The following is a 14753-nucleotide window of genomic DNA, read 5'->3' as shown; positions in this document are numbered from 1 at the left end:
TTAAATATCATCAGATTTTGCTACAGCTGTCAGTGCTGTTTCTCAGCATGCAGTTTGTGTAGTGTAGCTCTCCTTCTCCTTCCCGGTCACATGACATAAGCACTGCGGCCTGCGCTTTGTGTTCTGTTACGCTCTCAGTAAGCAAGCTTGTACCTGCTGAAGTAGGTGACCGTACACTATGCAAGTGACAGTTAGTATGAATAATGTAATTTCCTTCATCAAAAGAGTCTGCACAGACTCTTCATATATACTGTAGTAATCTAAACAATGGAACATTGTCATTGTTTAAATTAATGGATCGGTGGTGGATGCAGCATTCCACCTCACAGATTTAATAAAACAGCCGCAACATATATTTTATATATATATTCTTTTTGTATTGTTCAGCAGATCACATAGCACTACTGTCACAGAACCACGTGTACCACACTGTCTTCGGTCTTTGGTGCCAAAAATAATTAACTATCTGTTTAAGTGTCACAGCCCTGGGGAAATCTCAAAGTCATCCGTTTCCCAGTTTCATTATTTTAAGAGCATTGAGACAGGGTTCCAGGATTTGCATGCTATTCTGTCACTCTTGTCTATTTGATTTGCTGGCAACATGCCTTCTGTTGATATCCCCGCCCAATTGGCAGACACAGTACTGTATTAGGCTACTAAGTCCATATCAGCCAGACCACGAAAACACAGTATATGTGCCGAATCCTCAACACTTACTGTACTTAAGTCATATTTTTTTATTATTATTATTAATTTTATTTTTTGTACTTCATAGGACCTGTTTTTTCAAGCCTGTGGTCTTTGACCTTCACCATAGTCATTTGGAAGGTTCTCAATGGCACCATCTCACTGTTGACCAACTATGAACAGTAAATATGCTAAGCTCCTACATTTACTTCATCTAGTTTTCAAGTAGTGTAGATATTTAATGTTATAATAATTTGTAACCATCCTCCCAGCTTGTTTGATTGACCGTTTTCCAATTTTAGGACTATGTAACAGTGCTTCACAGCAAGGGTAATGACATCAGTGTCAGATTTTTCCTACCTCCCCGCCCCCCTCCCCAAACAAAACATAAAAAGAATAAATGCACAAAACTCTAGACCTGTAATCCAGCATTTACAGCATATTGTAATGAACGTGATTTACTGAAAGGAAGCCATTTTCACCACATAGATTTCCTGGGTGTAATTGTTCTCAATTTGCAGTAGTTGTATATCACAGTCCAGTGGGCAAAACAGCCTGATACAAGTCAAATCTAAATTTAATATTGCTTCTTCAGAGTTGAAATTAAGTATAAGGTTTTGGCCTTCTTACTGAAATATTTGTAATTGCTTTTAGTAAATTCCCAAGAACATAGAACCAGCATAACTTAAAACCTACTTTAGGATTTTATAATCTAGCTCCCTGCCACATTATCTTAGAAAACAAAAGTATAAAATGTAATGTGAGTTAGTAACTGCCACAAAACAAGCGGCACATGATTTAAAATCTTTCATTTACAACTAAGTATCCATGTATAGGGCTACTGATTTTCTGCAATCTCAAAATCGCGGGCTGAATCACGGAATTGGACATTTGGGGAATGGAATTTTGCAGTGTTGTCTTTTTCAGTTTGAAACTCCAGTTTTTTTTTTCATTTCACTACAACCAGTTAGGTTGAGCCGAAACTCAACATGGCAGCCACACCATCGAAGAAAAAAAAAAGTTTCCGCAAAAGACAGAGCTAAAACATTTTCTAATCTATATGAGGATAGCAGGATACTATTCTGCAAATGTTGCTGTCATTCGACTGATTCTGTACGAGTCAATACCATTGAGATCACATTGCCAGTAAGCTAAATTAATTGTGTACTTAATTGTTATGTTTATTTTTTCCATTCTACCACCATTTAATAAAGCTATAATTAGCAATGTTGAATTAGCAATGACTGTAAATGACTGTAAAATTATATGACGATAAAGAGACAAGCTCAAAGCTATTTTTCTAACTATACATTCCTTAAAGAAAATTGATTGCTTTACTGTGTAAAGGATATCGCTACACTACACACTGTCTGGAGACACACTTTGTTCAATTTAGCAAATAAGGCAGAATTACTAAATAAACAATTGGGAGGATTAATAATATGTTTCCATTAACAGGGGCGCTATTTAAATTACAATCAGGAGATACACCGCAGAGAACCTGTGCAGAGCAAGGAGTCCGTCAACACGTTTCATATTTTATCCTGGTTTCTGCAATGCCGGTAAAATGCTAAACTGGGTTTCTGGAGTACTGTAAATAGGGTTACACTCAAATGACATTACTGGACCGTTACTAAACTGTTTCATATTTGTTTTATTGTTATTGTATGCCAGCAATAAGCTGAACAGGTTGTTTCAAAACGCCTTCATTTGTAGACTGAACTACAGTGTCAGTGGAAGACTGTATATGACTCTCTCAACATTTGTTTTCTGAACTGTTATAATTACGTTTTCCTACTTATTTTAACTATCAACATTATGTTCAAATGCCATGTTTAAATAGTCAATGCATTAATAAAAAATGGGGGGGAAAAGGGAACTGGTCTTTTTTTGAAAAATTGATTTTGCTATTCCCTAGAATGGAAAATCATTATCCCTACATGTAGGTACAGTGTGGCTTGCAAAGAGCTTGTTCGCATGCAGAGGGGACACTGTTGTAACAGGGATATTATTTATTGTGTGCCTTCAAGTCTGTTATTCTGCATTCAGTAGAATACAAAGGTGATCCACAGCAATGGAGAGCTATTTCATATCCTCAGTAATTGCATCCTGGGCATGATGGGATTACAACACACTGACAATTTTTAGTGGCCATTTTTTTCTGAAGCATTCCTATGTAGTTTTCGGTCAATGTAATATTTCTCCATCTTTTTTTTTTTTTTTTTTGCTTTTGAACAAGTTATAATAAAATAGTCTAATACTGTGCTATCAGAGACTCTGAAAATTAAAAACCACTGGGTATTTGGATATGAAAAACCACATGGTAGAACAGTGTAAAATGATAAGCATCAGTAGCTGCACGGGATGTGCCTTGAATGGGAATCAGCAGCTATGGGGTCAGAGTGCTGGACTGCAATGTGGAAGACAGTGGTAGTGTATGAATTCCTGGCTCAGGCAATCAAAAGGATGCTTGCGGCAGTGGAGGTGGGAATGAGCACTTGGTGCAAAAAAACTAGGACCCCTTTCTAAGATTTGTATTAATAACAAAAAACACACACAAATACACTTAACAGCAGTGAGATCTCAATCCAGTGCATTTTATTGTAAATTAGAGTTTTTAGTCATTCATAATTCAGTGTTTGAGGGTTAAAAAAACTAAAGGATATAGATTTAATTCTTCCACTGTAAAAAATAAAAAAAAAAAAGACACCATGTTGAGAGAAGTTGCAGGACAGCACTTTTTCTGCTTTACTGTAAACATATCATTTCTTCTCAACACAAAACACCAAAAGGATGAGTCAAACCCTAATTTTAGTCATTTCCTGCACTGAGACAAAAAATATTGCTGCTCTAACAAAATGAAAAGGGGTAGAATGTACAAATTAAAAAAACAAGTCTTTACTGTTACGGTTCTCACAAATCAGGTTAGTGTTGTAGGCCTAGACGCACACTCTTAAAGACATATCCTGTGAGATCTAATACTCCTCCTTCATAGGGTTTAACCACATGAACACACGTTGCAACATCTGGAAACTGAAACAGAGCACTCCAATGCACTCATGCTATAATCACAATTGAGGCATTGACCAAGTCTGGCAGATTTCTAAACCTGAACATGAATGAAATGGTTTTGCCACACATACAAGGCAAGGGTTTAATAAATATATGATTCGATTCCTGGGAGAAAGAAAAAAAAAGAAGATTTTGCTGTAAAAATGAAAACAAAAAATACAAAAATGAAATACAATCAGTCAATCTGATTTCTATAATACACAAAGATGCAGAATAATTTTTTATTCTAACACCAGCATTCGTGATGTTGCCTGGCCCTGGAAGCCTGCATATTAGGTCCACATCAAACAAGGTGAACTTGATTGAAAGAAATAGAAGTAGGATTAAAAACTGTGCTGAATAACAATACAGCTGGACCAGTAACATTACCAGACAGCCAAGTTTGTGCTTGAAAAGGTAAATGTCTACTTTCAAGCACAAACAGGTACAGTAGGTAGAGGTAATTAATATTACTGCACAGTTTTAGCGTATGTAATTTGAGAACTGCTTCTAAAATAACGACAAAACTCAAAAATTATTTTTTTTTTAGAAGTTTACGCGAATACGTTTCAGAATCTGGCTGTATCTGGAGGCACCGGTTGTCTGCCTGTCACACTCATTTTAAATATACCTAGAGAATCTCCTTCTGACTTGTGCATGCTACAAAAGCCCATGAGGTCATCACTTTACAGTTAACTGGTTTCTTTATTTTACATTGCGTACAAGGCAGACCAGTTTATATTTTTATACTGTCAATATGTCTGAGTGTTTACACAAAAATTGACCTGGGTACAGAAGTGAATCGAATGATTAGTTGCCAACGTAAATCAACAAATACGTAGTAACCAATGGATTGAGACACGAAACTAAAATAGCAGATTACACTTTCACAAACTGAATATTTTTCGCCATGTGTAGTCCAAAGGGACATTTTATTACACTGATGCACATACACAACAATCCTTTTAATTCAATCTATGCGACCACTGACAGATACACTTGTCTTGCGCATACATCATCCAATTGATCTATTTAAGAGCACATCCCTACATGAAGGAAGAAAAACAAAGCTCCACCCAAGTAAAACCCCTGCATTGCAATCTGTAATTCGTTTACCCTTGCAGGATACATAATGAAAAACAGGGTAGAAAATAACAGTTTTCCAAAAAAAGGTTTCCATCTCAACTATGTGAATTCGACTACATTATCAATGAAATAAATGTTAACACGTATGATGACTAACGTGACGGCAAATAACATCAACATGTTTATAGAATACGGATTGCCCAGCAGCTTTACATTTTGATGCAACACTGCCCTGCATGTACTCAAATTATTCATAGTAAATGTAGTAAATACATGTAACGTTTTTTTTTTTTTTTTTTTTTTTTTTTTCCTGTAGGTCATTTGTTTAAAAATAAATACATACAGAGGACTTTATTTACGCTTTCATTTTATGAACATGCATTCGTAAATTGTTGAGAAACGTTTTGGATGCTAGCAGCGTACTAGAAGCAACTGCGAAATACATAGCTTTATCACCGCATAGCAGGTTTCACCAGACCAATTTACAAAAGGCCTTAAACAACACACTGGAAGCAATAACATGTAGCACCGCTATTATATTGTGTTGTCTCAGCTATTTGGTGTCATACAATTATAGACAATAACCATATATATTTTGCAGGTAAAAATGACATGTTGATGATAACTCCGAATTGAAATGTCTTTCTTTACACATCTGTACTAAGCAGAAAGCCACAAAAACGTTTTCACCCAGCACGGTGTACCAACACTGTCAAGAGCCAAGCTTTCTTCGGAGTGCGTTGCCAGGGTACTGGTAACTCCAGCCCCATGATGCTAGGCCCGCACTGCTTTCATTCTTTTTTTACTCATCAAATATTAATCAACATATATAGCACAGTATTCGTGGTGATATAACTTGTATCGATGTAATGACATACACAAACGCTAATTTTACATCATATTTTGTCATTTACGATTTACCCAAGGCTAGTAAACCTCAGTGTGCAACGTTCTTGGTCTGACACTACACGCTTACCAATCTGCATTCATACACAGAATAAAATACATTAAAGGGTGTACATAATTATCAAAATGTATACACATACCTATTACATATTATAATATGAACGTGCTATGGATACACAACCGTGCGTTACGCATAATAATTGTGGTTTCACACATAGTCCACATTTTAAAGTGTTGGCTTAGTTATATTAAATCATGTATGTATGTCTATTTTTTATGTTTTTTACACTCACCTTCCCTGATTGATCCCTTGCTCTTTGTCGCTGATCGCTGCGGTGTATATTCTTCGGTACCTCTCGGCCAGTGCTCTCCCAGACAAAAGCAACTGGTACCGACCCCGGCAATCTGACTGGGCCCCAATACCGGCACACGCACCCATACCTGGTCCAATGCTAGAAAAATCCGAACCAACTCCAGAACTGATCCTGTCACCCAGCCCCACAGAGGGCGCACAGGATGACAGAAGCCCTCCAGTCCCCGCTGCAGAAGCAGCAGCACACATCACCCTTGTACTGTATAGATCAATTCCTATATTATAACAAAATTATTTATACATAACAGATCGTTATGCCTGTCAGTAAGATCACAGTACAACTACAGGAGATAAAGTTTAAATGTTCACAAAAAAAATATTTTATCCATAAATCTCCAAATGAAACGGCAAAAAATACATACACTCCCTTCTGAAAAGACTAAATATCCTGTCTTTTCAGCACGATAATGTAATACTTATTTCCGGGACTCCATCACTTCCTTGTCCGACAGTTGATCTTTTTTTTTTAATTTTGTGGTGTGTCCTTTGTTTTTGTTTGTTCCTTGTATTTTGCTTGAATCCGAACAGGCTGCACCCTCAGTGCTGCCATCTTAGCTTCACCATCCTTTCCTGCTTTCACTATCAGGCATGCTGGGATACGTTTCCATCTAGACCCAGTACGGCAGTACTCGCATTAGGGGAGACTGCAACAAGATTGCAAACTCGCAGTAACGTTGAGTTCTCTTTCGGTTTCACCCGTTTTCATCTAGAAAATATGCTGTATGTATTTACCAAATGATTGATGTTTCATAAATCTATGGACACACCACTGAGTCTGCATAAATCATCTCTGGGAGGTCCACAAGCAGATTAGTCTAGCCTAACCCTTAGTAATGTCCTGAGTGGTCACCTTCCTTATATATATATATATATATATATATATATATATATATATATATATATATATATATATATATATATATATATATATATATATATAACAACTAAATTAGATCTGCAAATTTAAGCTATAATGCTTAATTTAAGATAAGGGAGAATGCTCTCCTTTCTTGCATCTCAGAATGCCTCTCGGCTACCTCAACTTGGACACATTCTCACCTGCTCAAACTCCACCTCTCTAAATCTTACCTCTACTTTCCTTCTGCATCGTCTCTCTCCTCTGACCTCTTCATCTCTATGCTTTTATTATCTCTCTCCATCTCCTGCTAAAAACCTAGGTGTTATTTTTGACCCCTCACTCTCCTTCTCTCAACACATTATTTTCCTTTTCTCACTACTTATTTGACCCAACTCCTGGTCCATGCCTTCTGCCGCCTTCCCAAGACCCATCTGTTTAGACTGCACTTGTAGATCTCTTGATCTACCCCTTCTACTATGCACTGGACTTGCCTGACCTAAGCACCAAGTTATTGAATCCTCAGCTAATGCACTATCCCTGCTACTAATAGTCACTGTAGATATAAGATGTTGTACTCCTTACTTGTTGCATCCTAGTTCATATTGTATTTTGGTAGTTTTATTTGCACTTAAATATTAATCTTGAATTGTAATCCTGTACTGCCCTGCAACACCTGTAAAGTGTCTGTCAAGTAAATAATATATAAATAAATAACTGGACAGGGTCAGTTCTGAGCACATCTACACCACATTGATGCCAACCAATAAAAGATATGGAAATTCATTGCAAATGTATACACATAGAAACAAACCGATGAAACAGACAAATTTAATAAATACAATTGTGTTTTGGAAAATATTCAATGACCCACTTCATTTATGTAAAAAGGGTTACATTTGAGTTCTCTTTCTGTATAGCAGCAGAGGTAAGGAGAGTGATGCCATGTGCTATTCATTTCTGATCTGCAATGACTGTAAAGGCCACTATTATGGATGATAGAGGACCAATTCTGGGAGAATAAACACAGAATACAACACATAGATGAAATATTGTTATACAGTACAGTATATATTGTGCATTTGGTAACAATAAAAACATAAGTATTGTAGCTCATAATATTGTCAATTATTTCCATAAATTAAATATACAATTTTCTCATTTGTTTGTAAAATGTTTACATTAACTTGATTACATTATTTATTTATTTATTTATTTATATTGTATCCTGGGAATCAACTGGGAGGTGCAACTCAATGCTTTATAAACAGGTGTGATTGATTTGAAGACAGCACTGAATCCATGGAACAACGGGAAGAGATTTAATTTACAACAGGGCATTGCCACTAGTGCTTGAGACCAGAACTGAGATTGGACAGCACAGAATGTATAGGACAGCACTTAGAAACTCTGATTGGGTGTTGGCTGACAGTCCATGTGAATCATAGCTCATGCCTTACACATCTACTGCCCATTGAGCCTCCAAACCCAGTGGCCTGCAACAAGAGGAACATCAGTTCAAACCCAGCAAATATGCTCATAAAACCTGTCTAACATGGAATAACAGTGGCAGAAGCAATAAAGCCCGAGCCACACTAAATATGTTATTACTTTGAAAGCAGTTGTTTAGGTGCAAGTCTTATTCCCTCTTGGAATGGGGGTGTTATGTATATTTTTCATCGATACTGCACAAATGAAAAGTCTTATTCCAATTCACATCAATTCATTTAACATTTTAAAGGAAACTTCCACTCACCATTGGGTTCAATTGTTAAGATTTTGCATTTACATAGGTACACACAAAATATCTTGACAAAATGCATTCTTTAGAACTGACAAAGGCCTTGTAAATGTCTTGCCTTTTTAAGATGCACAAATCTAGTCAATAACATCCATTCTCTTTCTGTAAAATGAATATTATATACAACCAGTTTTTGACTTAATTCTCGTTTACTAAATACGGTTATTTATTACTGAGAGATAACCATTCTCCAAATGGTTATCTCTCAGTAATTTCAGGCTGATTCCTGTTACTTACTCTTTACATTTCAGCTTCCATGGCAACCGTAACAAATTAAAAATAACTGGCCATTGCCAGTAGCCCTGTAGTGTTGAACATTTTCCTGATTTTGGGATTTGAAAAATACAAAATCACAGAATAACCAATTTCATTTCCACTGCACAGTTCATTTTTTTTTGTTTTAAATGATTACACTCAAAACGTGAAAAACACTATACTGCCTGGTAATTGTATTACAATACAGTATAATACAGCTGAAATCTCCTGACAGTGAAATAATGTGGGGGCAGGGGAAACTGGAAATGTATTCCCTTTGAAATTGGAATGTCATGTATGGCTCTGCATGAAATTACATCTTAACCTTCAATGAACACCTGGGGTGTTTGCACACTCCAAGCATTATGTTTTATAATTATTATCTTCCACTAGGTGTTCTATTGAAGGTTAACATGTCTAATAAAAAATAACATTTTTAAATAAAGTATTTTTGTAAAGAAGAAGAAAAAGAAGACCATCTATGAATCAACTGAGTAGAAGAATTTCAACTATATCAATGCACAATAAATGCTGTTTACATTAATGAGGGTATATTAATAGACTTGTGTTATGTATTAGAAACATATACACTGGCATACAAATCCACATTTTATTTTATTTTTGCCTGTCTGTTATTATCCCACAGTCTACTGATAGCTTTTCTATATACACTAACATAACATGAATATATTTTACATGAAAGAGGAAGGAGATTGGTTAATCTGGAAACGTGACCCTTGTCAGTTTTAATTTGAAGTGATCAAGATGAAGCCTCCTCAGAACAGATGAGTCTAATCAGCTCTGATTTAAACATGCGAGCGGACACAATACAAACATATAGATGACATGGCTAATTTATGTCTGGTCTCAGTGGAGGCGCCTGAGTTTCATAATCTACAAATTAATCAATGTTGATCAGGTCATGCCAGTTGGACAGTACTGGATATGTTATTTTAATGCTGCCTTTGAACAAGTCTGGTTTTTTTATTTTTTATAGCTGGTGCCCATGCCACCAGATTGTCCTTCAATGTAATGGCTACAGTGACCAACATGTCCATCAAGATAGCCTCCCTGTAACATTTGAACCCCCTCCCCCTCTCCCACAAAAAGGCCTACAACCCTGGACAACACACATCTGTTTCCGCTCGAGCAGTACACTAGGAGCTACTCTGTGGTGTTTGGTAGCAGTTCGCTCTAATTTCTTCCTCTTCTATGTACGTACAACCTCATAGCTCATAAAACATTAAAAGGGTTTTTTTTTTTTTATTAGGTTGTTCATTTTTACGTTGTTCATTTTTCATGTCAATGACTACAGTTTGAGTTGAGAACTACCTACACTTAGGAAGACAAGCAATAATGTGAAAACCCTTACTAAAATGTGTTACAACTAACAACAGTTACTGCAAAATGTACAGGTGGAAAACACATTTGAATTTGTTCTAGTACTGGAGGGATTTCACATAGAGTTGCTTGCATACAAATACCTCACATGTTTGTGGTGCATTACTAGATAATTGGATGAGTCATGACCAGTTGCAGTTAATTTGATCAAGCAATAATAACTAAACATACTTCTGCTTGTTCAGGTTGCCCAAAATGATCATAGTTCTACAAAGAGTACTGAGAATGTAAAATTATTCTCTTACTTTAATATTATTCTTTTCCCATATAAATTTTGACTTTTTATTTATTTACGCATTATTTATCATGCTTTATCCGGTTTTCAATAAAACACTAATTTCCAAAGAAGATTCAGTTTGTAGCCTGTGTTGTTATTGTCTTCTTATAAGTTTGAACCTAACCCCAAGATTTAGAGTTAAGGATACCCGACTGGGCTGGTTTGTTTGTCATAGGTGTTGTTACGTGGAAGGTGCAAAGCGCTGCATGGAATAAAACTCTTCTGGCAGCATTTTGTTTTGGTCTCTCTTTGCACATTTACTTAAAAGACGTTCTGAAAATTCAAAATTTTAATTGATTGAGTCCTTATTTTATTGAAAGCCTTAGCTTTGCATAACTTGAGATTTCTGTTACTTACCTCAACGTTTTCTACAGTAAATTGAGAATCATTTCAAACTATTCTATAAATGGCCTTGGGAAGTCTCAGTTAATCATTGTCAGTTTGCCTCGCTCTGACTGGGGCTAAGCTCATTCTCTTTACAAAGACCACACTCTGTTGTACTGGGTTTGTTATCTTGCCATCCCCCACCAAATAAGGTCTGCCGAGCAGAAATGAATGACAGTGACAATAACACCCAGTTGTCTTTTTAATGGGCTGCAAAGAGGAATTTAATAGGTCTTTAATGTATCTGTAAATGTGTTATTCTGAAGAGGTTTAACTTAGGTTTTTAGGTTTAACTTATTCTTTTCCGGCAACTGGTTTGATTTAAAAAAAAAAGAAAAGAAATAAAAGCTATGAATTATAAGCAAGCTACTTTATCGCCATGTGGGCAAAATAAAATATACCTCAATAGGTATTCGCTGATTTAAAAAGATATTCAGATCAGCTGTAGTGTTTATATAGTAAGATGTGTACAGTGTAAGGTTATTTGTTCAAAATGTATTCAAATAGTATCAATAAATCATGGTTAATAATGTCAATAGCAAGTTTCATGACAATTGGATAAGTGGCATCTGTTAGGTGTGGTATTCATACTGTCCTTACAAGCGCTTCCACAGCATGCCCTTTGCAGGGGATTTCATCCCCAGCGTGGATAACAATAACATTAGTAAAGCCCGAGATTCGAACCTTTCAGATGTTCATCTCCTGTTACCTGTCAGTTCAGAAGCTGGGCTGATTTTCAGCTTGAATAAAGTTTGAGCGCCACCTCCTGGTGCTGCAGAGAAATAAAAAGAAAATGCTATTTGAAAGATAAGTGGGCCAGTTTAGTGAGTTTTTTTTTTTTTTTAACTGTTTCTGTGGTAACAAATTTCAGCTTATTTTAATGACCTAAACAGTTGTGGGTATAAATACTGCAGTTCTAAAATATAAAAAGCTGTTGGTCACTCAATATTAATTTATTAGTCAACTAATTGTGCAATTTTAAAACTATTGTTATTTAAAGGGATTAAGGTATTATATGCATTTTATTCATGACAGAGTTAAAGTCGAATTCTTAATAATAAAAAAGATAGATATGAACATATTCATTTTTAATTGATTAAAAATGACATTGCCATCATATTGCACCATAGTTTCTCCCCAAATATCCATGTAAATGGCTATAAATATATGTGTTTGTATTGTATACTTAGGTTAATCCTTGAATCAGTATGGCACAGTCCACATTCACAGCTCACAACTGTGAAAGCCCCAAATTTGCATTGAGCTCTATGTGACTGCTTTTAACCTCATTGCCAATTAGTTTCTTCATTAACAGCTTCTGATTGGGTTAAAAATAAGTATCTTAAACAAGAAAGGTGATTAGTTGTTCACCCCAAGGAAAACACTTCAACCTAACAAAACCTTCATGGATCCTGTCTCAACCATATATCAATGTTTTATTTCAATGGTGATGACATGAATAGGGCTGTTCAATTTAATTTCCCTGACTATTTCAGTTATCTACCCAAACTAAGAGCATGAGTCTGAGCTTCGATTGAAAATAAATGCATACATGAATAAAGATTACTGGACACATACAGTTACTGTTTTGAATGTAGTGGCTGGGAAGGAATTTAAAGAGAGTATTTGAAGAGGTTTTGATGGGAGGTGATTGAAACGCAAGCTGTAATTACTGTAGGTGCCTGAGCAGTTGGGAGGTCCTCCTGATCCTCTTCCTGGAGGAGGTTCTTCACTGTTCCATTGCTTTGCTTCACTCTGACTCCCACACTCAGACTACAGCCTATGAACTGCCACATTAGAATTTCCAAAAGTGACTTCAGAGACCATTTTAATATCATGTGTTGGGATTTTTAATGTGGGCTACTGAAGGCGAATGAGAGCAAACTCATATGACAATCCCATGGATCAACAGTATATATGATTGACCAGCTATACCAACTAGCCTATAACTTGTCTCATAGGGGTATCCACTCCAAGCTCTTTTGCGATAAAGAACATAAAGCCTTCATATTAGGTCTTTTTTGTAATATTTATCATGTAATTTTCATTAAACATTTTCATAAATTTCGTTACTAGTTTTACACAGGTTTATTGCACTAAACAGGATGTTTTAATCCTTAAATTGGACCTGAATTTGTTCTCGTTCCAATATTTACAGCGATGTTGATGGATACAACCTTGCTTTGACACCCCGTGCAATTTGAGAATTCAGTGTTTTGATTGGATGTGATCTTAATAACAGGTCGATAAACCAACACTGGGGGGAAAAATACAAAGCAAACAGAAATAATAAAGAGTGAAATGGCAGCAGCATCTGTATAGGACTCTGTTAAAATTATTAACAGAAACAACTCAATTTTTCACGTGTTTTTAAAAACATTTCTTTCTATTCTGATGTAGAACCTTTGTGTTGCAATAGTTCTGTGTATCTAATTTAACAATTGGTCTTGAGTTTCACTACATGAATCCAGAAACTATTATAGTTACCCTGCACCACACCCTTCAGTTCAAGACTATGCAGTTGTGCATAGTTTCCATTTTACCACTGACACACCTAGTAACTAATGTTAATTGGAACAACAGGTAGTAGCTTTATTTTGAAGAATGGAATGGTAATCTTGCCCTAACTAAAGGAATCTGAAGAACTGATAACTGTATTACGGATAAAATGGAATGTGAAAAAATGTCTTTAGGCTTCAACACTGCTATTGAGGTTGACTTGTATCTGATAAAAATGCTGCCACTGACCCCAGGCAAAAACCACTGAAGGGTGTCTCATGTTTTTCATTACATTGACAGTGAAAAATGATGGACAGCCCTCTGTTTATATGTTTAGGACGGTTGACAACCTGACTTACCTGTAAGGGTTTATTTGATTAACCTGTGCTCTATAAGGATAAGCCAATCCTGATGGTTTCCGTAATACTGTAAAATGTGTTTAAAAAAAAAAAAAAAAAAAACAGCTGTAGCTTATCCCCACGTGTAGACTAATCGAATCAAGCCTTTAGTTGCCGATCTGATTGTGGAACCATATAGATAACAGCTGCCGTGTAAGCCATTTCTTGCACAAAGTCACTTTTTGTTTTTTATTCAGTTGATCTAAACAGTATAGGATCTACATACTCATATTCGTCATTTAAATGTTTACAAAAGGGAACTTTTGAGTTTTAAATATGAGTTTTATGTATAATGATCCACTCTGCAAATAGCCTAGACCACACCCTCCTAAAAATAATAATCACAAGTAAACATCTTTGGAATGCTCAGTATTTGAAATATTTACCATCACTGTTTCCAGAATATTTTGAAGTTCTCGCAGCCTTTATAAAATTCAATTTATTAATGTGTGTGAGAGCAAGATAATACATACCAGAACATTATCCTCTACAAGACTTGGAACCATGGGTGAAATTCTGCTGGTACTTCATACCAGGACTTATTTCGGGGACTTATTTCATCTTCTTTTCCTCCAACAAGGATGCATTTCATCCACTCACACAGTCCACTAGTGCAATATTTCTCAAATGCACTTTCATTCAATACAGTTGATGTTGCTTGCATTGGGCGCGTTGTTTTATTCACTGTTTACTCTGTGGTCACTGAACTGTTGTTCAAGTCAACAGGTGAAACTCAATAGATTGTTGTTAATCTCACTCACCTGGCTAGAAAAAACAAC

The 14753-nt window shown here is 35.9% G+C and overlaps 1 protein-coding gene across 16 annotated transcripts in view; it reads right to left on the bottom strand.

Annotated features, from left to right (window-relative positions):
* mycbp2 (MYC binding protein 2) overlaps positions 1-6698 on the bottom strand; it is a 91570-nt gene extending 84872 nt beyond the window's left edge. For 8 of the 16 annotated variants that reach the window (XM_041259709.1, XM_041259718.1, XM_041259719.1 and 5 more), the window contains exon 1: positions 6024-6698. In XM_041259709.1, coding sequence (XP_041115643.1) covers positions 6024-6292 — 269 coding nt within the window. In that variant the 5' untranslated portion in view covers positions 6293-6698. The remainder of the gene's footprint in view (positions 1-6023) is intronic. The other 8 variants (XM_041259716.1, XM_041259722.1, XM_041259721.1 and 5 more) reach the window with 4 other exon arrangements.
* Between the last annotated feature and the right edge of the window lie 8055 nt (positions 6699-14753).

Source organism: Polyodon spathula, chromosome 9 (genome assembly GCF_017654505.1).
Source record: "Polyodon spathula isolate WHYD16114869_AA chromosome 9, ASM1765450v1, whole genome shotgun sequence".
Lineage (NCBI taxonomy): Eukaryota > Metazoa > Chordata > Actinopteri > Acipenseriformes > Polyodontidae > Polyodon > Polyodon spathula.
This window is presented reverse-complemented; position numbering and strand designations above follow the sequence as displayed.